The 25,838-nt window shown below is 38.2% G+C and overlaps 1 protein-coding gene across 4 annotated transcripts; it reads left to right on the forward strand.

The window, feature by feature from the left end:
* The first annotated feature begins 940 nt into the window (after nucleotides 1-940).
* pmt (phosphoethanolamine methyltransferase) lies at nucleotides 941-25,039 on the forward strand. 4 transcript variants are annotated; one of them, XM_079892102.1, is made up of 12 exons: nucleotides 941-1,105; nucleotides 11,390-11,567; nucleotides 13,565-13,720; nucleotides 15,463-15,599; nucleotides 15,979-16,136; nucleotides 17,119-17,313; nucleotides 20,314-20,403; nucleotides 20,615-20,704; nucleotides 21,559-21,681; nucleotides 22,258-22,389; nucleotides 24,421-24,537; nucleotides 24,783-25,039. In XM_079892102.1, exons 2-12 carry the CDS (start codon nucleotides 11,407-11,409, stop codon nucleotides 24,891-24,893), a joined length of 1,470 nt encoding a protein of 489 aa, XP_079748228.1. In that variant the 5' UTR covers nucleotides 941-1,105; nucleotides 11,390-11,406; the 3' UTR covers nucleotides 24,894-25,039. The 4 variants fall into 4 exon arrangements, with proteins under 4 accessions (XP_079748228.1, XP_079748230.1, XP_079748229.1 ...); XM_079892104.1 differs by lacking the exon at nucleotides 941-1,105 and adding an exon at nucleotides 9,526-9,706; XM_079892103.1 differs by lacking the exon at nucleotides 941-1,105 and adding an exon at nucleotides 9,537-9,805.
* The last annotated feature ends 799 nt before the right edge of the window (nucleotides 25,040-25,838 follow it).

A 25,838-nucleotide genomic window follows, 5' to 3' on the forward strand; every position in this document is an offset into this window, starting at 1 on the left:
TTTAAATTCATTTCTTTTTTCTTTTTAATTTTACTTAGAGTTTTAGTAATTTTGTTTTTGTTAATTTGATTGGTTTTAAATATGCCTATATAGTTTTTATTCATTTTTAGTTCAATTTTTGTTTTTGTTATTTTAGGACAACTATACCCCGGCCTTAACATGCCAGAAACGTCAAATTTACATGTATTTTTTGTATTATGCTTGTGACGTCACTTTAATTGGCTCACAATCAGTCCTCGTTTACAATAGAATAATTTAAATCCAAATTATTCCATAAAATAATAAGAGCAGTGTCACACATAAACGCAGTGTACTGTCAGTCGGTCTAGAACGATATGCTGAAATGGGGTCTTGAAATAATTTTCCGTCGTGAATCATTAGCTCATACTCAGATGTTTGTTTAACACGTGCCGTGGTTTAAATAGCACAAGGATTTGGCAATGGGATAATCTGTTCAAATCCCAGAAACTATGATCAACATCAGTCCATAGTCCAGCGCTGAGAGTCCAGGTCAGACCACACTGAACTATGAGCTCGTGTTTACACCGTGATTGTTGGACCCATGATAAATATGAAGATGGTAGACTACTAGAGTAATACCAGTACTTTACTGCCATATGAGCAAATACAATGGGATTATACACATAAAAACAGAGCAATGCTGCAACATTACAATGATAGTACAATACAACACAAGCACATGTAATACAGCATAAAACAAACATATAAAAATACAGTTATAATCCACAAATATGTGTATAGCCTACTGTAAGTGTTCTTAGCATTACCGTTATGTGTTTTAATAAAGGGCTTTGGTCTGTAGTAATGATTTTTAATGAATAATTAGGGCATTCTGGGAGTTTATGCCCTGTGGTGGGTTAATAAACAGCATGTCCTACATCTCTCTTACATCATCTGTCCTTTGCTGAACTTTATCTCCAGTATCGCAATGTAAAGTTCGAGATGACATAAGTTGGCATGTTAGGTCACTGGTGTCATAATCTCTTATTAGTTGAATTGTCAAGCTATTATAGCAACATGATCTAAATGATTAGGAAGACCGAGTGGATTTTATTGCGTTGTACTTCAAATCACAGAGTTTGAGGTCGGTAATATTTTATGTTTTTGAATGAAGTCTCTTAATATGCATTTCTTTGAACAATTATTAATCATTATTTTAAAGTGTCATTTATTCCTGTGATCAAAGCTGAATTTTAAGCATCATTACTCCAGTCTTCAGTGTCACATGATCCTTCAGAAATCACTCTAATATGATGATTTGATGCTCAAAAAAAAAAAAAAAACATTTCTGATTATTATCAATGATGAAAACAGTTGTGCTGCTATTTGGGGTTATTAATAGAGAGTTCAAAAGAAAAGAAAAAAAAACATTTATTTGAAATAGAATCATTTGTAACATCATAAATGTCTTTATTGTCACTTTGATCAGTTGAATGTGTCCTTGCTGAATAAAAGATACTCTTATTGAGCTTGTTTGTTGTTGTTACACGTTTGTTTCTTCTTCTTCATATATTTGTTACATTTGCGGTTATCGTGATGGTATTTCTCATAAATGTCAGCTCAGGTGGTCAAATTTACTTAAAGTTTGTTTAATGATGCAGTCTGGTAGACCTGGAAGTCGTGGGCCCACTTTTTGCAATACAGGCACTGAAGCCAAACTTCCCAGGTCGGCTATTTCCATATGACTCTTAACAAACCAGACAGTATTCCTCTTCATCTCCTTTTTTTTTAAGAGTCTCTTCTTTGTTGCGTCCTTTTGTTTCTCTATATAGTTGTCGCTTGACTGGTGTGTCTGTCAGGATGGCGGTCTTCCTCTTCCTCCTGACGGCACCACCAACTTTCCTAGGCCCATGCCTCTTAGGGAATGGGCGCAGCTCTTCTGGGGTTAGGGGACGTTTCCCAATACGTCTCCCAGTACCAGCAGAAAAACCACTTGGTCCGGGCACAGCATTGTCAGTGGCAAGGTGCAGCTCATCAGTGGGTTTGGCCAGAGCCCGTCTACGGAGAGCCTGGCCACTCCCTATTAAGTCCTACCGAATTTTGGTTGTAGTTCCACCAGAGCTCCACTGGGGGCGATCGCCCATGAGTGCAAAATGAATGGGAGTCTATGGAGCTAGACGGCTAAATTTGTCACTTTCACCCGATTGCTGTTGAGAAATCTCAGATTCGATAGTAGGTTTTGCAAGTTCAACATGGGTTATAAGTCGAAAGTTGAATGAACGAGTACTTATGTCCTTTCGATTTCTTACAGGTTGAGTTGTTGTTGCCCATAACACGCTAGCATTCTGCTAATGAACGCTGATTGGTCAGTGAAGGACTGATTACGACCAGAGATACCGCTTGATGGCATCGTGACATCCGAAGCGGGACCAGAAACAAATAAAACGAAAACTCTTCTAGCACGTGTGTTTACCTGTGTCAGCTGTGTTGTGTGTTTCCCTGTGTCAGCTGTGTTGTGTATTTACCTGTGTCAGCTGTGTTGTGTGTTTCCCTGTGTCAGCTGTGTTGTGTTTACCTGTGTCAGCTGTGTTGTGTGTTTCCCTGTGTCAGCTGTGTTGTGTTTACCTGTGTCAGCTGTGTTGTGTGTTTACCTGTGTCAGCTGTGTTGTGTGTTTACCTGTGTCAGCTGTGTTGTGTATTTACCTGTGTCAGCTGTGTTGTGTGTTTGCCTGTGTCAGCTGTGTTGTGTGTTTACCTGTGTCAGCTGTGTTGTGTGTTTCCCTGTGTCAGCTGTGTTGTGTTTACCTGTGTCAGCTGTGTTGTGTGTTTACCTGTGTCAGCTGTGTTGTGTGTTTACCTGTGTCAGCTGTGTTGTGTATTTACCTGTGTCAGCTGTGTTGTGTGTTTGCCTGTGTCAGCTGTGTTGTGTGTTTACCTGTGTCAGCTGTGTTGTGTGTTTACCTGTGTCAGCTGTGTTGTGTTTACCTGTGTCAGCTGTGTTGTGTGTTTCCCTGTGTCAGCTGTGTTGTGTGTTTACCTATGTCAGCTGTGTTGTGTGTTTACCTGTGTCAGCTGTGTTGTGTTTACCTGTGTCAGCTGTGTTGTGTGTTTCCCTGTGTCAGCTGTGTTGTGTGTTTACCTGTGTCAGCTGTGTTGTGTGTTTACCTGTGTCAGCTGTGTTGTGTTTACCTGTGTCAGCTGTGTTGTGTGTTTCCCTGTGTCAGCTGTGTTGTGTGTTTACCTGTGTCAGCTGTGTTGTGTGTTTACCTGTGTCAGCTGTGTTGTGTTTACCTGTGTCAGCTGTGTTGTGTGTTTCCCTGTGTCAGCTGTGTTGTGTATTTCCCTCTGTCAGCTGTGTTGTTTACCTGTGTCAGCTGTGTTGTGTGTTTACCTGTGTCAGCTGTGTTGTGTTTCCCTGTGTCAGCTGTGTTGTGTGTTTACCTGTGTCAGCTGTGTTGTGTTTACCTGTGTCAGCTGTGTTGTGTGTTTCCCTGTGTCAGCTGTGTTGTGTGTTTACCTATGTCAGCTGTGTTGTGTGTTTACCTATGTCAGCTGTGTTGTGTGTTTACCTGTGTCAGCTGTGTTGTGTGTTTACCTATGTCAGCTGTGTTGTGTGTTTACCTGTGTCAGCTGTGTTGTGTGTTTACCTGTGTCAGCTGTGTTGTGTATTTACCTGTGTCAGCTGTGTTGTGTGTTTACCTATGTCAGCTGTGTTGTGTGTTTACCTGTGTCAGCTGTGTTGTGTGTTTACCTGTGTCAGCTGTGTTGTGTGTTTACCTGTGTCAGCTGTGTTGTGTTTACCTGTGTCAGCTGTGTTGTGTGTTTACCTGTGTCAGCTGTGTTGTGTTTCCCTGTGTCAGCTGTGTTGTGTGTTTACCTGTGTCAGCTGTGTTGTGTTTACCTGTGTCAGCTGTGTTGTGTGTTTCCCTGTGTCAGCTGTGTTGTGTTTCCCTGTGTCAGCTGTGTTGTGTTTCCCTGTGTCAGCTGTGTTGTGTATTTACCTGTGTCAGCTGTGTTGTGTTTCCCTGTGTCAGCTGTGTTGTGTGTTTACCTGTGTCAGCTGTGTTGTGTGTTTACCTGTGTCAGCTGTGTTGTGTGTTTACCTGTGTCAGCTGTGTCGTGTGTTCTCCTGTGTCAGCTGTGTCGTGTGTTCGCCTGTGTCAGCTGTGTTGTGTGTTTCCCTGTGTCAGCTGTGTTGTGTGTTTCCCTGTGTCAGCTGTGTTGTGTGTTGTGTGTTTACCTGTGTCAGCTGTGTTGTGTGTTTACCTGTGTCAGCTGTGTTGTGTGTTGTGTGTTTACCTGTGTCAGCTGTGTTGTGTGTTTACCTGTGTCAGCTGTGTTGTGTGTTTACCTGTGTCAGCTGTGTTGTGTGTTTGCCTGTGTCAGCTGTGTCGTGTGTTTACCTGTGTCAGCTGTGTTGTGTGTTTACCTGTGTCAGCTGTGTTGTGTGTTTACCTGTGTCAGCTGTGTTGTGTATTTACGTGTCAGCTGTGTCGTGTGTTTACCTGTGTCAGCTGTGTTGTGTGTTTACCTGTGTCAGCTGTGTCGTGTGTTCGCCTGTGTCAGCTGTGTTGTGTGTTTCCCTGAGTCAGCTGTGTTGTGTGTTTCCCTGTGTCAGCTGTGTTGTGTGTTTACCTGTGTCAGCTGTGTTGTGTGTTTACCTGTGTCAGCTGTGTTGTGTGTTTGCCTGTGTCAGCTGTGTTGTGTTTCCCTGTGTCAGCTGTGTTGTGTTTCCCTGTGTCAGCTGTGTTGTGTGTTTACCTGTGTCAGCTGTGTTGTGTTTCCCTGTGTCAGCTGTGTTGTGTGTTTCCCTGTGTCAGCTGTGTTGTGTGTTTCCCTGTGTCAGCTGTGTTGTGTTTCCCTGTGTCAGCTGTGTTGTGTTTCCCTGTGTCAGCTGTGTTGTGTGTTTACCTGTGTCAGCTGTGTTGTGTTTACCTGTGTCAGCTGTGTTGTGTGTTTCCCTGTGTCAGCTGTGTTGTGTTTCCCTGTGTCAGCTGTGTTGTGTGTTTGCCTGTGTCAGCTGTGTTGTGTATTTACCTGTGTCAGCTGTGTTGTGTTTCCCTGTGTCAGCTGTGTTGTGTGTTTACCTGTGTCAGCTGTGTTGTGTGTTTACCTGTGTCAGCTGTGTCGTGTGTTTCCCTGTGTCAGCTGTGCTGTGTGTTTACCTGTGTCAGCTGTGTTGTGTGTTTACCTGTGTCAGCTGTGTCGTGTGTTCTCCTGTGTCAGCTGTGTCGTGTGTTCGCCTGTGTCAGCTGTGTTGTGTGTTTCCCTGTGTCAGCTGTGTTGTGTGTTTCCCTGTGTCAGCTGTGTTGTGTGTTGTGTGTTTACCTGTGTCAGCTGTGTTGTGTGTTTACCTGTGTCAGCTGTGTTGTGTGTTGTGTGTTTACCTGTGTCAGCTGTGTTGTGTGTTTACCTGTGTCAGCTGTGTTGTGTGTTTACCTGTGTCAGCTGTGTTGTGTATTTCCCTGTGTCAGCTGTGTCGTGTGTTCACCTGTGTCAGCTGTGTTGTGTGTTTACCTGTGTCAGCTGTGTTGTGTGTTTACCTGTGTCAGCTGTGTTGTGTATTTCTGTGTCAGCTGTGTCGTGTGTTTACCTGTGTCAGCTGTGTTGTGTGTTTACCTGTGTCAGCTGTGTCGTGTGTTCGCCTGTGTCAGCTGTGTTGTGTGTTTCCCTGTATCAGCTGTGTTGTGTGTTTCCCTGTGTCAGCTGTGTTGTGTGTTTACCTGTGTCAGCTGTGTTGTGTGTTTCCCTGTGTCAGCTGTGTTGTGTGTTTGCCTGTGTCAGCTGTGTTGTGTTTCCCTGTGTCAGCTGTGTTGTGTGTTAACCTGTGTCAGCTGTGTTGTGTGTTTCCCTGTGTCAGCTGTGTTGTGTTTCCCTGTGTCAGCTGTGTTGTGTGTTTACCTGTGTCATCTGTGTTGTCGATGCCTCGAGAGAAAAGAAAGTGCAGAGCGCGAAAGCACCAAAGTGACTGAAGGATTGCCGTAAAGCAGTATCTCTGGTCGTACGATGTGTATGACGTCATTGACATTTTAAAAAACTTTTTAAAGCAAATAAGTGACTCTAAAAAATCTAACACCCATCAATGTGTAATTTCTTTGTATCTTCTTTCGAATACAACATTCAAATTACTAGACAAAAAATGATATCCTGAGAAAAGGGGGTTTTGAGGGGTATAGCACCATAGACCTCCATTCATTCTGCACTCGTCCTGTGAGCGCCCTCATATGGAGCCAGAGTGGAACTGCAACCAGTTCAGAAGCCGGAAGTGTAGTGAGAGTGAAACTTCTCGCCTTATTAGACATTCTCTGATGGAGCTTTCCGTTTTGGTTTCTTGTTTTTTTTTTTTTTGAAGAATCTCTTCTTTGTTGCGTCCTTTTGTTCCTCTAGTTGTCGCTTGACTGGTGTGTCTGTCAGGATGGCGGTCTTCCTCTTCCTCCTGACGGCACCACCAACTTTCCTAGGCCCATGCCTCTTAGGGAATAGGCGCAGTTCTTCTGGGGTTAGGGGACGTCTCCCAGTACGTTTCCCAGTACCTGCAGAAAAACCACTTGGTCCGGGCACAGCATTGTCAGTGGCAGGGTGCAGCTCATCAGGGACAGGAGCAAGATTAGCAGTTGGGACTGTTTGGCCGGTCTGTAACATAAGATGGGGCGAAGGCCTCTTCTGGAAAAACATCCCTGTCATAGGGGAAAATTCCAGTCACCCTGAATCCTGATTGGATGTTATTTGGGGTTGCAGCCAATGGGTGTGCTGTGGCAACAATTCCAGGCACATCATATGTGTGACCCTGGATCACAAAACCAGTCATAAGTCGCACGGGGTCAAAATTATCGATTTTTCTTTTATGCCAAAAATCGTTAGGATATTAATGGGATATTTCACCACTGGAAAGATGAATGTGTATTTAAATTGGGTCATTTATGTAGTAGAAATGTGAAATTATTTTAGAAGTTGGTGTCTTCTAGACTGAGAAAAGATAGAAAATGTAATTTTGGCTCATGTGGATGAAAGACAACAACTCCCAGAATGCACTTGCTTCGCTGCCCTATGAGGACACGCCCAAGCCACGCCTACCAGTTACAGAGGGCAGTATCGGGAGAAATGATACAGCTAGGCTACTAGTCGACTCGAAACTGAAAAGACTGCGTTTTATGGTGAGATCCCCCTATGGGCGGGTTGAAGACATGCGGGACGAGCTCCTCCTACTGGCTGGAGTCTCTCGCCTCTGGACAGAAAAGCCTCTGATGAGCTAAATAAAGATTTTTGCGTCATCAGAGGTTTTTTCCAGACACACAATACAGAAATCTCTCGTCTCAGGGGGACATGAGGGAGGGAAGCTTGGTCACTCGAAAATACTACTGGGTTTCTACTGATACAGAGCTAATCAGTGAAGTATCCCTTTAAGTAATGTTCCATGAAGATATTTAGTAAATTTCCTTCAGTAAATATATAAAACATTTATTTTTGTGAGTAAATGCAGCACAATCACGAACATAAATGGACAACTTTAAAGGCGATTTTCTCAATGTTTCGATTTTTTGATTTTCAAATAGTTGTATATCGGCCAAATATTGTCATATCCTAACAAACCATACGTCAATGGAAAGATTTTATTTATTTTTATTCAGCTTTCATATGATGTATAAATCTCAATTTCAAAAAATGTACCCATGTGACTGGTTTTGTCATCCAGGGTCACATATAGACATGGTTTTGCCAGGGTTGTTCAGCTTCCATGAGTCACAGGCTGTGTTGACATGCCTCTTCATAGAGGGGAGTGATCGCATGACTACACCGTTTTCTTTGTCATAGTTCAAGCCACTGACAGAGAGATGGGACTCATGGTTGTCAAGCAAAAGGAGACATATCTTCTCTTTTGTGCATTTTGTATTCTCCACAAAATGCTTCAGGAATTCAACAGAGTGTTCTTCCTTCATCCATCCTGACGGGTTTGCACCTCCTTTGCAACCTGTAGGTCCATTCAGAATGAAGTGGTCCCTGAAATTTACGTTTCTGGACTATTGTGACACCCGTCTCATCCATGTTCCAGATGTCACCTAGAGGAAACCTGTGCCTATGGATGACTGTATCTAGGTTGTGGAAGAAGGCTTTAACATTTTCTTTATTAAAGGTACACTGTGTAGGAATTTCTCCCTGTATTTTGCATCCAAACGAATAGTGCTCTCTAGCATCTCGCTTTTTCAAATGCGTACGGTAGCTGTTATGTACCAAGAAGCTATGACAACATGTCTTCCAATAGCACTTCATCGAGTTTTCTTTCGGGTGATGAGGTTCGTTATTTCGCTTTTTTGGCGACGAGAAGTACCTGGCTACTTATACATATATATAAAATTATATATATACACTCTAAAAAATGCTGGGTTGTGTTAACCCAATGTTGGGTCAAATATGGACTAACCCAACGTTGGGTTAAAAATTCAATTTAAAAATATTATATTATATTATATTATATTTTATTATATTATATTATATTATATTATATTATATTATATTATATTATATTATATTATATTATATTATATTATATATTCATTATGTTTTCACATGTAAAATGCATAAATGAATACATGTATAACCAAATGGCTACTGGGGTTGGTTGGCACATGTGTCACACATGTTAGGACACACTTCTTTACTGAAATTATGTTAGCCACATAGCATCACTCATCAGACTTTTAAATTTCATATCAAAATATAGCTGATCCTATCTCTATCAACTGAATCTTACATTTTATATATCTCTATCTATCATAGTTCTAAAATGTATTTATTGGGGGGATTTTTTTTTTTTTTTTTTTTTTTTTTGACACTGTAAAATAGAAAAGTTGTCCTCAACACTTAGTGACAGTTAGATGATTTTAGTAAGTCGGTGTGTTTAGGTCAAGAGGGCAGTCATTAATGTCAGATTTTTGTGCCAGCATACTGTAATTTAACTGTGTGCCAAACAACCCTTGACCCAACCACCCCCACTCTCCCCTATATTATAATATTAGGCTTAAAATATTGATTTCTGCTACACACAACAGCTTGATACATCTATGGTAATGTTCAACAGCTGCTCATTTAATTTAATATGGCTCTTGTGTTGTTGTTTATTTTTTTATTTAACCTTTTTTTTTTAATATAGCCAGAAATAAAATGTTACAAATAAAAATATCATAATAAATAGGGTGAATTACGGGTATATGGGCCAGTTTCAAAAAGTTGCCCAATTGTTGAACTCATGGAGTAGAGTGACATGATATTCCCCTTCTTCTCTATAGTTTTCAGCTTTAATTACATACATAATTTGTGCAATCTTTTTCTGATAAACGAAATTTAATTATTTTTTTTATTTTTTTTCAACATTTAACATAAAATACAAAACAACACAACACAATAACAACCCATTGTAGCCTACAACGTGAAGACAATAGAAAACAGCGCATTAAGTGATTGAATTAACATATGAATTATCATATTAACTGCTGGCTTCTTTCCAGCAGTTTTGGGCCAGAATGCATGAGGCAATATTGCGCAATAGCGCGCATTCCTGTCAGGAGCGCGCATGGAGACGCGTCAGCACTTTCCCAGCAGAAGCCGGTGCTCGTGCACAGCTCTGATTATTACGTTGCGTTTTCAGCTTGTTTTATAACAATTCCGCTTCACCGTTAGTTTTTTTTTCAGTCCGTGTCGCTGTCGGTGTTCGAGGAGGGGGATCTTCTCATTTCTCCAATCAGAAAGTGTAAGGATATGGTCTCATTCAGCTCTGACACCTCCCTCTCCATACAGTACGTTCATGAGTGAACGCGCATCCTGTTCGGACGTAAGGTGTAAAACTGAGGTGGGGAATCCCGTTCCAACATTATCCCTCCGGATTTCATTAACATTATTATTCACGCTCGTGTCTCCTCCCCTCGCCCTATAGTGGTCAGCGGGTGTGTGAGTCCTGAGCCACACACACTCGGACAGGACAGCGCGCATGAGTGTTTAGAGGCAGGCTCAACACATTTTTCTGGTGTCAAAAGAGTTTGATTTATATCTGTATATACACATTTTCTAATTATATTGTATTTTATTTCACTGATCATGGACCAAGGTAAGACAAACACCCATGGAATTTTTATCCAATGTCAATATTTTTGTCTTTTACACATATATTGCTTGAATGAGGTGATGAAATTAAACTTATGCACTCTCAGAAAAAAAAGGTACAAAAGCTGTCACTGGGACAGTACCCTTCAAAAAGGTTCTAAAATGTACCATTTAGGTACTAACATGTTCACTTTTGGAACTAATATATACACTTTTGGTACCAATATGTACCTTTCAGGGACTAATATGTACTCTTTAGATACAAAAGTGTACCTTTTGAAAAGGTACCGCCACAGTGACAGCTTTTGTACCTTTTTGGGGCATTTTAAACATGATCTCATCTCTGTTTCCAGACATTTCTCAGTTTAGTCTTAAAGAGTAGGACTTTAAATTAATGCTTTGACCATGACATCATTTTTGAATTTAATTAATTGTATAGATACAATTTGCAAACTATTTCACTCTCAGAAGAAAAGAAAAAAGAAAAAAAAAATGTACAAAAGCTCTCACAGGGGTGCTATCCCTTTAAAAGGTACAAATATTAACCATTTAGGTACTGATATGTACATTTTGTATACACTAATATGCACCCTTTTGGAGTAAATTAGGTACAAAGTTGTATCTTTTGATCAGTGACAGCTTTTGTACCTTTTTTTTTTTTTTTTGGAGAATGTAGCAACCCATTTTTATGGCCAATGGTCTGTAAAAAAAACTTGCTGCCTCAATTTTTTAAGTTCAATCAACTTGGCATTACATACCCTCAACTTAAATTACAGTAAACTGAGTTATACGGAATCTAATGGAATTAATGGAATAAATTCCATCAAATTGAATTGAATAAACCTTATTCAATTATTCAATCAAAATATGCAAGGATTATTCAATTCAATTTGATGGAATTTTATTATTAATGGAAATGTGTAAATCGTTAAAAAAAATTAGGGCAAGTTTTACATTTAACACTTGTTTAATACATAATTTACTCAAACTTCTCTACAAATATGCATTGACGATCTGCAGAATTACAATAGCAAATTTTTGTAAAGGTATAAGCATGAATAGAAAATCATCGAAACATCCTCAGCATGCCTACACTGTAAAAAAAATATATATATATTTGTCATCCCAACTTTTTATCATTTGTCAAATCAACTTAGATAATTAATCTGGTTCATAGCATAATATTTTGAGTTTCTATTAATTAAACCAATTTCCTTCATTGTATCTACTCAAATATGTCAATGAACTCAAAATTTTAAGGCAACCAGGTAACTTACTTTTTTAAGTTAAACCAACAATAATTGTTTACAGTGTACCTGGTTTGCCTCCATAGAAACTGAGAGGAACACGATGATGGAGTTCTGGAAGGAACACTCGAAGTCGGCAACAGTAGAGGAGATGATGCTGGATTCGAACGCGCAGGAACTGACCCAACACGAGCTGCCGGAGATCCTCTCCATGCTCCCTAGTCTGGCTGGCTCTGATGTGCTGGAGCTTGGTGCTGGAATTGGGTCAGTGATCACATTCGATTAGACCAACCGTACGAACAAGCCCAGAATCATATGTCACCCTGACATAAAAAGCATAGGAAATGATCTTTTGCATAAATAATACGTTTTTGTATTGTAACATTATTTTCGGCACAAATTCTCCACAAATTATAATTCCTGTGATGTTTTACTTGTTTATTTTTTCTATAATACAAATATTTTCAATGCAACAAATACCTTATACAATATATCAAAGGTACAGTACAGGTCAAAAGTTTGGAAACATTACGATTTTTTTATATTTTTGAAAGAAGTCTCTAATGCTTATCAAGGCTGCATTTATTTGATCAAAAATACAGAAAAAAACCAGCAATATTGTGAAATATTATTACAACTTAAAATAATAGTTTTCTATTTGAATATACTTTAAAAAATAATTTATTCCCGTGATGCAAAGCTGAATTTTCAGCATCATTACTCCAGTCTTCAGTGTCACATGTGACATTTAGTCCATCACATGATCCTTTAGAAATCATTCTAATATTCTGATTTATTATGAGTGTTGGAAACAGTTCTGCTGCCTAATATATTTGATGAATAAAAGGTTAAAAAGAACTGCATTTATTCAAAATAAAAAAATATTTTCTAATATTATAAATCTTCTTTACTATCACTTTTTATCAATTTAACACATCCTAGCTGAATAAAAGTATTGATTTATTTCAAAAAAAGAAAGAAAAAAAATGACTGACCCCAGATTACTGACCAGTAGTGTATATTGTTGTTACAAAAGATTTCTATTTTTAAAAAATTTGCTTTTTTTTATTTATTTTTTTTTACTTTTTATTCATCAAAGTATCCTAAAAAGTATCACAGGTTATGAAAAAATATTAAGCAGCAGAACTGTTTCCAACTTTGATAATAAATCATCATATTAGAATGATTTCTAAAGCATCATGTGATAGACTGGAGTAATGATCCTGAAAATTCAGCTTTGCATCACAGAAATAAATGATAATTTAAAGTATAATAAATTGAAAACCAATAATTTTAAATTGTAATAATATATCACAATATATAAAAAAAAAAAAAAATTCTGTATTTTTGATCAAATAAATGCAGGCTTGATGAGCAGAAGAAACTTCTTTCAAAAACATTAAAAATAGTAATGTGTCCAAACTTATGGCCTGTACTGTATATCACATGATCCTTCAGAAATCATTCTTATATGCTGATTTGCTGCTCAAGAAAAAATTCTGATTATTATCAATGTTGAAAACAGTTGTGCTGCGTCATATTTTTGTAAAAACATTATTGTCAATGCAGTGGTTATTCTCATGAGATTCAAAAACTACAGTACAACAAAAACAACCATGATGACCGAAACTTATTAACTATTATACTTAATATTTAGAAGATATCAAAGATGTATTTACAAAAAAATATATATAATTTTTATCATAATTTATCACATAATTCCTTTCCAGGAATATTTTGGATTTTATGGTCATAAAAAAAATTCACAATGTAACATTTCTTAAAAATAAATAAATTCATTTTATTTTAATATTGAGATGTATGACATGTTCTTGACAGGTTTAATAACATATTTAATTTTAAACCAAAATAGACTCTTAAATTTCCATCTGATTTCTTTGTTATTTGTGGTCATCATATGTGTTGTCACAGAGCCAATTGTATGTAGTATACACTGTAATAAAATTGGTGTAAAAACTATTTTCGCTCAAAAAAGTAAGTCACTTCAGCAAGTAACACATTTAATTAAACGTGAAATTTTGAAGTAAAAAAACTGAAATGATGCTTTCCTGTAAAATATATTAGAAAAAAAATTTTTTCAGTGTACAATCATATGCGGCAATAACATTTGATGTGAATGAAAATCAAATCAAATTTAAATTGTGAGGTCAAATCTTGTGTTGATCTGTTCCTTGGCCAGTACTAAGCTTTTAAGCACGCTTTATTTGCTCCATTGTTATCATGACCTTTGCTCTTTTTAGTCGGTACACACGTCACCTCATTGGGAAGGCCCATCACGTGACCGCTGTGGACTTCATGGAGAAGTTTGTGGAAAAGAATAGAGAGGAAAACAGTCACCTGGGCAACGCTGAGTTCATCCAAGCCGACGTCACAAAGCTGGACTTCCCTAAACACAGGTGAGAGGAAAAACACTTCAGCAAACCATGAATATATTCAGCCTTCTAAACACTGCTAGAGAGAAAGAGAGAGAGAGAGAGAGAGAGAGAGAGAGAGAGAGAGAGAGAGAGAGAGAGATTCATTTCGTTAACGAAAACTATGACAAAAAAAAGGTTACACTTTATTTTAAGGTGTCATTGTTACAGTGTAATTATATATTTAAGTACTGAGTAATATTAATTAACTACATGTTACTATAGGGTTAGGGTAGGATTAGGATTTGGTTGAGGGTTAATTGCATGTAATTATGCATACTTTACTGTTATTACTATGGTAATGTAACATATGTAACAAAGACACTGTAAAATAAAGTGTAACCAAAAAAAGTTTGTTAACAACCTTTTTTTCCATTAGATGAGACAATGACGAGATGACACCGACATCATTAAACACTAACCATGACTATCAACTTGCAATATTGTTGACGGGGAAAATAAAATTGTTTAAAAAGTTTAAACTTTACCAAAATCTTTCTAAATTTTAAAAAAGATCTGACCAACGAGTGATGTGGATGTTGTCACATGACTGCATTTTGGTTCGTTTCATCAACTCATAAACTGATTCAGTGTGGTGTGAAAAGGAACCAAAACGCCTGAAAAATGCTACAAAGTATATTTTTTTGCCCTTGGTCTGGACCAAATGAACCAAACTACAGATGTGAAAGCACCCTGAGACAGGGTAGACCAATCAGATCAGAGTAGACCAATCACAACATACTGGGCCATCTGACCAATCAGAGCAGAGTAGACCAATCACAACATACTGGGCCATCTGACCAATCAGATCAGAGTAGACCAATCACAACAGACTGGGCCATTTGACCAATCAGATCAGAGTAGACCAATCACAACAGACTGAGACATCTGACCAATCAGATCAGAGTAGACCAATCACAACAGACTGGGCCATTTGACCAATCAGATCAGAGTAGACCAATCACAACAGACTGAGACATCTGACCAATTAGAGCAGAGTAGACAAATCACAACAGATTGAGTCATCTGACCAATCAGAGCAGAGCAGACCAATCACGACAGATTGAGTCATCTGACCAATCAGAGCAGAGTAGACCAATCACGACAGATTGAGTCATCTGACCAATCAGAGCAGAGTAGACCAATCACGACAGAAAGAGGCATCTGACCAATCAGAGCAGAGTAGACCAATCACGACAGACAGAGGCATCTGACCAATCAGAGCAGAGCAGGATTGTGGAAAGGAGGGGTTTAGAGAGACTGAATCTTCGAACAAACTGTTTTCAGACTCTGAGAAATGAGGTGATGCTGCAATGTATATTAAGAGAAAATTAAAGTGTTTTTTTTTACTTTGGATGCATGTAAACCTGTTGCAGGAGTCTCTGAAACAAGATTAGGAAACTTTAAAATAGCATAATAGGGGCAGTTAAAGGACATTCTTATTCTAAAAAGCATTGATTAGACATTTAAATACGCCATCAGTTATTTAATCCATTTTCCTGAAAGAGAAAAACAGTAAATTGTAAATGTGCATATATGAGCTGTACACTATAGATGAGCTAAATGACATGCATTATACTGTAGGTCAACTCCACGTTTAATTTCATGGGGTCTAAACAATGAGCTACAGAAAAACATCCCACCGATTCTCATCTGATGTCTTCATTCATTCATCCATCCATCACTTCATCTCTCTCTCTCTCTCACACACACATTTTCTGTTTCAGTTTTGACCTGGTGTTCTCTAATTGGCTGTTGATGTATCTGAGTGATCAGGAGCTGAAGTCATTGGTTGAGAAGTTACTCAGGTGGCTCCGCCCAGGCGCCTACCTGTTCTTCAGAGAGTCCTGCTTCCACCAATCAGGTAAGAGAAACAATGTCCTGTAGTTTGACACTACATGGCAATGATGTGAAACTTCCTATTTTCTTATCTTATTCTCTATTATAATGTGAAAAAAAAAAAAAAAATCTGAAGAACGGTACAACTCTATATTCCTGAAACGTGTGATTTGTGAACACAGTGAAAGTATCTCTGTGACAGATGGTTAAAAAAAGTAAAAGGGCTTTATGATATCAGTCGAAAAGAAAAGTCATTTCAGAGACAGAACGAGTTATTGCTTTTTGATAAAAGATTATGAGGATGAACATATTTCTTTGGAATAGCATGCATTTATTAATCACTTTAATATTTCTAGAAGTTTGAGTATTTCTACAGGTGTAAATGTTGGTCTTGACCTTCACAGGTGACAGCAAGCGAGATTTTAACCCCACGCACTACAGAAGTCCTGCTCAGTATAACCATCTGATGACGTCAGTGCTGCTGGACGAATCAGAGAAGACGGAAAAGAAATACTACGGCTTTGACATGGTGCTCAGTAAAACAGTTCAGACCTATGTGAAGGTAAACCAGTCAGTCATCGCCAAACTGAAATCAAAACTCTGTATAAAAAAACACTGAAATGAAACTTCCGGTAACACTTTATTTTAAGGTGTCACTAGTCGCGTTTCCATTACCCTTCAAATTGCGCAAATTGAAATTGCGAATTGAAAATACGCCCAATGGAAACACGTCAATTTCGCAAAAACTCCCATTTATCGCAAAAACGTTTTTACGCTCGCATGAGGTGGTTTTTCAGGCAATTCGAAAAAGAAATATTTCGCAAAACTGAAACAGTTTTTGCGCATTTACAGGTCACCTGACGTAGATGACGCGGTGTGTTTGGACAGAATACGAGACAGAGCTCTTTATTAAATTCATAATAGACTTATTATCCAGTATAGAATCCAGAAAACTGGATTCTAAACCTCAAAGAAATGCCACAATCAAGACCTCGAAGCAGAAATGAGAGAGAAACACTCAGAAACACCTCATATGTGCCGCTCACAAGTATAATAAGGGTCTTTCCTTACCATTAATGATTGGATAACACACATACGTCTCCATTGATTAATAATAATGGCCAGTGCAGTGGCTGAGAGACATAAACCCAGTGTATATATCTATGACATAAACCTACCAACGTCCGTCGCCATGATTTTTGGTATGACGTATCGCGAGAGGAAAAAATGAAGTTTTAGTCGCATAACATCAGTTAATGTAAACGCCGTCATTTCGCAATAGTTTTTGTCGACATTTAGAAAAAAATCGCAAAAGTTTTGTGCACATCTGTAATGGAAACTCGCCTAGTGTTACAGTGTGAGTAATATTAATTAACTATATGTACTTACTATAGGGTTAGGGTAGGATTAGGATTTGGTTGCGGGTTAGATGCATGTAATTATGCATAATTTACTGTTATTGCTATGGTAAGTACATGTAACATATGTAACAAGGACACTGTAAAATAAAGTGTTGTTACCAAACTTCCTTGTTTTTGTTACAGATGAAGAAGAACCAAAACCAGTTGTGCTGGCTCATGCAGAAAGCCCGTCGTGATGCGGTAGATCAGCATCAGGGCGGCTTTTCCACATTCCAGCAGTTCCTGGATAACCAGCAGTACACCAGACGAGGAATACTGCGTTACGAGAAGATGTTCGGCTCTGGGTTCGTCAGCACAGGCGGACTCAGCACCACCAAGGTCATACACCATCAAAAGAGTCATGGGAAGATTATAAAATGCATACATACAGTTCAGCAAGATGTAACTTTTATTTTTGATACAATATTGCCACTTACTTTGTTTGTTGGCTTTTGTTCTGCCAACAAAAATCGTTGCAAACGAAGCCACAACCGTTTAACACTGAGCAACATTTGTTTCTGAATGATTCATTTTCAACAATCTATTTAATGAATGATTCAACGACTCATTCATACGGTTTCATTCATGAAGGAATATAATTTTTTTTAACAAATCAGGTGATCGAATCATGCATTGACAGTGGCTGCATCGAAATCGCATACTTCCCAGTAGGCGAAACACAGTATGTGACAAAAGTATGTCTAATAGTACTCATAAAAGAGTAGGTAAAAAGTCCCCGGATGACCTGCTACTTCCATTGAGATTCTGAACCGTGCATGCGATCCCATGAGGTCACGGGAGAGGACTTGTAGTAATTGACTCACACACAATACAGTCACTCGTCGCCACCTACTGGAGCAACTGTGTAACTTTCGGAATGAGAATCGACATAACTGACGCTGGTAGGTCACATGATTAGAACAACAATGCGAATGTAGACACACACACAAATCAATAATTGATTCACATTCAATACATTAATTTGTCACCACCTACTGGAGCAACTATGTAACTTTCGGCAGTGAAGCAACATAATTGACTCTGGTAGGTCACATGATAATGAAACATGGCGAATGTAGTCGCTCCAGATTACATTCATACTACACACACTCATACTACACAGAACATACTTTTTTAGCGGTCGTGAAGTGATAACTTATTCAAAATAAGTACCTACTTAAGAAAGTATACGATTTCGGACGCAGCCAACCGCCTGAATGAATCTTTGTTTTGAATTACTCGGTGAAATGAATGATTCAATGAATAATTAAGACAGCCAGCCGCTTGTTTCCTTCCTAAATTAATTTGTGTTTTTTAATGAATTGCGGATAAATTAATGATTTATTGACTCATTCATTAAAACAGCCACTTGTTTCGTTCCTGAATGAATCAGCGTTTTTAAATGAATCTGTAAAATAAATGATTCAAGGACTCGTTCATACATAGTCACTTGTTTCATCCCCAAATGAATGAATGGACGTTTTTGAACAAATAGTTTGAATGAATCAATAATTGACTCACATACAATACGGTCACTTGTCGCCACCTACTGGAGCAACTATGTAACTTTCGGCAGTGAAGCGACGTAACTGGTAGGTCACATGATAATGACAACATGGCGAATGTAGTATGTCCAGTTCACATTCATACTGTTAGGGGGTAATAGTTTAGGGCCCAAGGACCAGATGTTTTAAAGAAGTCCTGGAGTCATTATTATAATAAAATGAAGAAAAGTTTTACTGAAGATAGTTTGCAGTTTCATCAGCAGAAGTCAGCTTCAAGACTCACACAGGAGTTCGTAGGCCGCCCCGCTTACAGTTACAAAGATCACAGCAGTTATACCCTTCACCAAGGCCTAAGCTACATGCTTCAGGTTGCAGTTTCTGATTGGCTAAGAACTCATATAGTCTAAGCAAATTTCCACGCATGGATAGATAGGAGAGTATGTCACCATTAGTCAAGATAGTTGTCGCACGATTCCTAGATTTAGGTCTGCGGTGACCTCAGAGGTTGGAGAAAGGCGTATTCGGGTCTGTTGTTGCATGCCGAAGTGTCCCATAGCTCCTACTGTATACAAGACCTGCACAGAACATCCAACGCACACACAAAATCACTAGGGAATCGCAGTTTCTTCAAGGTTGAAGAGAGCCTGAGCTAGCTATCATCAGGAAAACTCCCAAAACATACTGATAATACATTCCCTCCTCAGGAAGAAGTACAGATACTATTCACTTTAGTTTCTAGAGAAATACACATGAAAGAGGTACTGTAATTCTGTAAATCAGGTGAAGTCACGTATAGTTGGACCCCTGTAACCTTAACTCGTCAGCTAGAAACAGATATATAGACAACACATTTACATTTATTCATTTAGCAGACGCCTTTATCCAAAGCGACTTACAAATGAGAACAATAGAAGCAGTTAAACTAACAGTAGGACAACAATATGCAAGTGCTATGGCCCTTCTCAGTTTAATCTAATGCAGTACATGTTATTTTTATTTGTTTTATATCTAGAATAGAATAGAATAGAATAGAATAGAATAGAATAGAATAGAATAGAATAGAATAGAATAGAATAGAAGTGAAAGGGACATGTTGAGGGTCACATCAGAATGTACCTAAAAGCAGCTGGTTAACACTCACAGCAAACATATAATTAAAAGTATATTTGAATAACTCATTGAATATAGAAATTATTTATGTAGAAATGCTTATCCTTGATTATTAATCACGGTTAGTGGTCGTGAAGTAATTACTTGATCAAATAAGTTCTTACTCAAGAGAGTATATGATTTCGGACACAGCCAACCGCCTAAATGAATCTTTGTTTTGAACTACTCGGTTGAATGAATGATTCAATGAATAATTAAGATGCTGGTTTCCTTCCTAAATGAATCTGTGTTTTTTAACGAATTGCGGATAAATGAATGATTCAATGACTCGTTCTTTAAAACAGCCACTTGTTTCGTTCCTGAATGAATCCGCGCTTTTAAACGACTCTGTAAAATAAATGATTCAAGGACTCGTTCATACATAGTCACTTGTTTCATCCCCGAATGAATGAATGAGCGTTTTTGAACAAATAGTTTGAATGAATTGATAATCGACTCACATACAATATGGTCACTTGTCGCCACCTACTGGAGCAACTATGTAATTTTCGGAAAGAGTAACTAAACTTCCATATCCACTCTAGATCAGTGATAGCAACCTAAATTTTCCTTTGGATATCAGTGGAGAACTACTGCATTCTCAGTGTTATCTCATCATTTAGTGAATAATTAACGGTTTGTTTTTCTGTTGATATCTTTGACATATTAATCTGTAACCCATCAGGAGTTTGTTGATATGCTGAACTTGACCGCAGAACAGAAGGTTCTAGATGTCGGCTGTGGGATTGGAGGTGGAGATTTCTACATGGCCAAGGTGAGCCAAAGGTTGACATATGATGGGTTTATATGTTGCCACAGATCGTGTTTCACGCTCGTTACAACAGTCCACTCTCCTCGGGACCTTTAAACTTTCTAGAAATGTAAATGTTATCAAACACAAATTACTCATTGCACATGATCATTCACAGCTGCTGTTTCTGATTACCGTGACACGATTAATTACTGACTATCCGTTTTAATGACAGACCTTTGGAGCGGAGGTTCTGGGAATGGACCTTTCCTCAAACATGGTGGAGATCGCAATGGAGAGAGCCGTCACAGAGAAACTCCCATTAGTAAGTTGAGTTTTTTTACCCAATGCATAGCAACACTCTGGCAACCGCCCATAACACCCTAGCAACCACATAGCAAAGGCAAAAAACTACCAAGAACAGCTTCACAACTGCATAGCGACACCCTGGCAACCACCCACAACACCCTAGCAACCACATAGCTAAGGCAAAAAACCCTACTCAAAGCAGCTTCTTAACTGCATAGCAACACTCTGGCAAACACTCAGATCACCCTAGCAACCTTGTAGCAAATCACACACACTACTCAAAACAGCTCAGCAACTGCATAGCAAGATAATCACGTGGACACCTTAGTAACTGCATAGCAAAGGCAACAAATTACTCAGAAAAGCTTCGCAACTGCACCCTGGCAACCACTCACAACACCCTAGCAATCAGCTTTAACAACCTAGCAACTGCATAGCAACACCCTAGAAACCACCCAGAATATCATAGTAACTACATAGCAAAGTGCAACAAAATAGTCAGAACAACTGCATAGTAACACCCTGGAAACCACCCATGCATCACACCATAACAACCAGCTACCAACCACCCATAACACCATAGCAACCACTTATAACAATCTAGCAACTGCAATAAAACACACTGGCAACCACCCAGAAAATCCTAGCAACCACAGCAAGCCTATCAAACTACTCAGAGCAGCTTAGTAACTGCATAGCAACACCTTAGCATTATGGCAGGAAATGTAAAAATCTGTTTTAAAACATGTTTTTTTTTCTTACGTTCAATGTTGAAATACGTCTAGCTTTGAGAATGAACAGAGCTGCATTCTGGGACAGCTTTCGTTCTGCACTTCCTGATAGCAGATTAACTTTGTCCTTCCTCTGCAGGTGCAGTTTGAGGTGTCGGATGCCACAAAAAGAAGGTTTCCTGACGCTTCGTTTGATGTGGTTTACAGCAGAGACACGATTCTGCACATCAGGGACAAACTTGACCTCTTCAGAAAATTTTACGTGAGTGTTCACACAGGTAAACTGGTGCTTGGGTGCATGTTTTCATGCCTGTGACTTTGTATGTTACAGAAGTAGCATGTATTTGTTTGTGTGCATGCATAATGCTTGTGTGTGTATGTATGTATGAAGACATGCAAATGATCATCTGCATGTGTAAATGTACTGTCAGTCGGTAGCAGGTGTCTGTGTGTGTGTGTGTGTGTGTGTGTGTGTGTGTGTGTGTGTGTGTGTGTGTGTGTGTGTGTGTTTGTGTGTGTGTTCCGGTGAATATGTGTGTGTAGGTGTTCAGTGTTTGTGGTTTAAACAGTTAACATCATCTTGAGCCTCCTTAATTTTTTACTAAGAGGCCTCAAATGAGATGACACATTACTTATGGTTAACAAGCCTTTGTGTTTGTATTGATCTATAGTGGATGGTATCCGAAAAAAGCAAATGCAATGATATAAGCAAAATAAGAATAAAGGCAAACTGAATGTGCATGGTCTGCCCTCTAGTGGACAAATCCTGTATCTTCAAAGGAGTCCATGATAACAAATTGAACTATTGCTTTAACATGTGCATGCATGTGTTTTTCAGTCATGGCTGAAGCCGGGCGGTAAGCTGCTGATCAGTGACTATTGCTGTGGAGAGAAGCCCTGGACTCCAGCGTTTCAGGATTACGTCAACCAGAGGGGATATATTCTCTACACACCTCAGAGATACGGACAGGTGGGACACGGGATACACAAGTACAGACCTAATTAAATCATAGCAGCTTGCTTATGTTGGGAATTAGGATTGATCTATTATGTAACATTGATGATATCTGTTAGTACTGGATGTAATGAAGGCAAGCTAGTAAGAGCTTGACCTCAAGAGGCGCACTAGCCCCTTGTTAGCGTGCCCGCCTCTCATGCCGGGTCGAGTTGAACTGGAGGGGTTACATTTGGTGCCATGACCTGCATGGGAGTGAGGTTTAGGTTGGTGAGAGTAAATGGAGGCAAGCTAGTAAGAGCTGTGCATGTAAACCTCACTCTACATGAGGCATAATCGAGACTGCTGTTTATAGCGTCCTTAATAGCGTGCCCGCTTCCCATGGTGAACATTACATTTAGTCATTTAGCAGACGCCTTTATCCAAAGCCACTTACAAATGTGACCATGGACCACAAAACCAGTCACATGGGTAAATTTTTTTAAATTAAGATTTATACATCATCTGAGAGCTGAATAAATAAGCTTTCCATTGATGTATGGTTTGTTAGGATTGGACAATATTTGGTCGAGAAATCTGGAATCTGAGGGTGCAAAAAAATCGAAACATTGAGAAAATCTCCTTTAAAGTTCATTTATGTTGGCGATTGTGCAGCATTCACTCACAAAAATAAATGTTTTATATATTTACGGTAGGACATGTACAAAATATCTTCATGGAACATGATCTTTACTTAATATCCTCATGATTTTTGGCATAAAAGAAAAATCGAATCATTTTGACTTCAGGTTGAATGATTCTCATTGGCTAAGAAAAAGATAAACATAGTAATTTTCCACACATATACAGATAGACTGAAGCATATCTCCATGGATTATGCAGCTGACACTCGGACCCTGAAGTTAGGCACGTCGTGACCTTGCAGGTGTCAGATTTGGGTTGCTGGACGCCAGCATGTCCAGAACAACAACTAAGTCAATCTCCAAAAATGCCAGTGGTTCCTTAACCTGTAACCAAGAAGACTAACACACACACACACCGACACACAGCTTTTCCAAGGTTGGATTTGGCCAGGCTCTAACTATAAACAAGAGAGTCCTCTCAAAGCATCAAGATAATGCGTTCTTTCTCTCAAGGATAGGAAACTTTAGTCTAAATGGAAAGTAAGGCTTTAACTGAGAAATGGTCCCTTAAACTATTGGCTTCAATGACCCCTATATGTTTTAAAACGTTGAAGACCTTTCTCAAACACAAAACAAATCCCTATTTCATTTCTGGAAGCCAGGCTGAATAAGCAAGCACTGTTACTGCATTCAGATATCAAATACTGACATTAGAGAATACATGAAAAGCATGAACATTTGTGACCCTGGACCACAAAACCAGTCACATGGGTCATTTTTTTAAAATTGAGATTTATACATAATCTGAAAGCTGAATAAATAAGCTTTCATTGATGTATGGTTTGTTAGGATATGACAATATTTGGTCGAGATACGACTATTGTAAATCTGGAATCTGAGGATGCAAAAAAATGGAAACATTGAGAAAATCTCCTTTAAAGTTGTTCATTTATGTTGGCGATTGTGCAGCATTCACTCACAGAAATAAAAGTTTTATATATTTACGGTAGGAAATTTACTAAATATCTTCATGGAACATGATCTTTACTTAATATCCTTATGATTTTTGGCATAAAAGAAAAATCGATCATTTTGACCCATACAATGTATTGTTGGCTATTGCCACAGATAAACCCGTGCGACTCGAGACTGGAGACGTGATCCAGGGTCACATTTCAGTAATCACACTGGTAACTTCTATAACAAAGTAAAATCTCCAGAGAAGTCATTCAACTCATTTGATATTTAGAAGGAAAAATATTGATTAATACCTTGATTATAATCACTCATTACACATTGAAGCAGCAGTGGATTCCAGTCCCAAACTTTTATTGTACGTGCCAAGCAAAGTTGGCACAGGAACAAAAAGCTTGTTTATGCACCATGACTATGATAATATTGAGTGTATTTGTGTGTTTTTCAGTTCCTGAGCGAGGTGGGATTCAGTAATGTTCGTGCAGAGGACAGGACAGACCAATTTATTCAGGTGATAAAGACTGAACTGCAGAGAGCCGAGGAGATGAAAGAGGAGTTTATACAGGTAAACACACACACACACACACACACTTATATGCTCATGCAACGTCTCCATTACATTGACAACCTCACATTTGCATGCACACTGCTGGAGGAAATATTTTAGTTCCCCTTTTCCCTTTTATTTCACTCGTTTTTAATCACTGTAAATAAAAACTAGTCATTAAAAAACGAGTTTAGCAAGTTTGTCTGAATATTGTTGGGAATGTCATGCTGACAGAGCTCTTGTGATCGCTGTCTCCTCCACAGGAGTTCTCTAAGGACGATTATGATGCCATTGTGAAGGGATGGACAGAAAAACTGCAGCGCTGTGAGACCGGAGACCAACGCTGGGGGCTTTTCTACGCCACCAAAGACTGAGAGAGACGAGGAATCCAACTAATCATCAAATCAGAATCACTATTTTTCAGATTAAACTCACTGTTAATTCTGTGAATTGCACGACAGTGTTGCAAGACTAACATACTCTAATGCAGCAAAAGTGAATAAAATACCACTTTTCTTTACTCTTTTTCTTTGTTGATTTGAATTGACATGCTTGTGCTTTTAAAGGGTTTGATAAAATCCTCAAAATCCTATGTGCAGTGAAAGTCAAAAATGTTCAGCTGTTTTAACACACAATGAGCTTTAGACCTTATTATGAGCTGCAGATACAGTGAACACAGAAAAAGAGAGAGCAAACAAACAAACAAACAATAATATGTGCCATTATATCCAAAGAGACATCCATTTTTGTTATAGCTAATATCTCTGAAAACATTTTTTTTTCCTGTCATTTTGGCTAATGTAATCATATTAATATATGATATAATACAAATGATATAATGGGATTACAAATGATGTGCATAATTGCAAATAATTTATCTTATATTTATATTATTTTATTAGAATAATAATTTTTCTAATTCTTTAATAATTATTTGACTTTCAAAATAAAAAATATATTTATTTACGGTATTATTAAAATGTATTTTCTACATCAATAATAACATTAATAAATACATAATAAAAACAAATGTGATACATACATATATATGCATACACACACACACACACATATATATATATACATATCTATCTTTATCTTTATATATATATATATATTATCATACTATATATTAGTATGATAATATATATTATTATACTAATATATTTAGTCTATATATGTGTGGATATATACACACACTAATCTATCTATCTATCTATCTATACACACACACACATATATTAGTATCACTTTTTTGTATTATGCATTTTATTAAAAAATATATTTTAATTTTGTATAATTACTTAAACACTGTTTGG

This window comes from Squalius cephalus (assembly GCF_949319135.1).
Source record: "Squalius cephalus genome assembly, chromosome: 14".
In the NCBI taxonomy this organism is placed as follows: Eukaryota; Metazoa; Chordata; class Actinopteri; order Cypriniformes; family Leuciscidae; genus Squalius; species Squalius cephalus.

What these genes read in the sequence shown, in the direction of transcription:
- pmt (XM_079892101.1), top strand. An exon ending in CTGGACTTCCCTAAACACAG is followed by an intron (nt 13,721 to 15,462) that starts GTGAGAGGAAAA and finishes TTTCTGTTTCAG; the next exon opens with TTTTGACCTGGTGTTCTCTA. An exon ending in CAGTTCAGACCTATGTGAAG is followed by an intron (nt 16,137 to 17,118) that starts GTAAACCAGTCA and finishes TTTTTGTTACAG; the next exon opens with ATGAAGAAGAACCAAAACCA.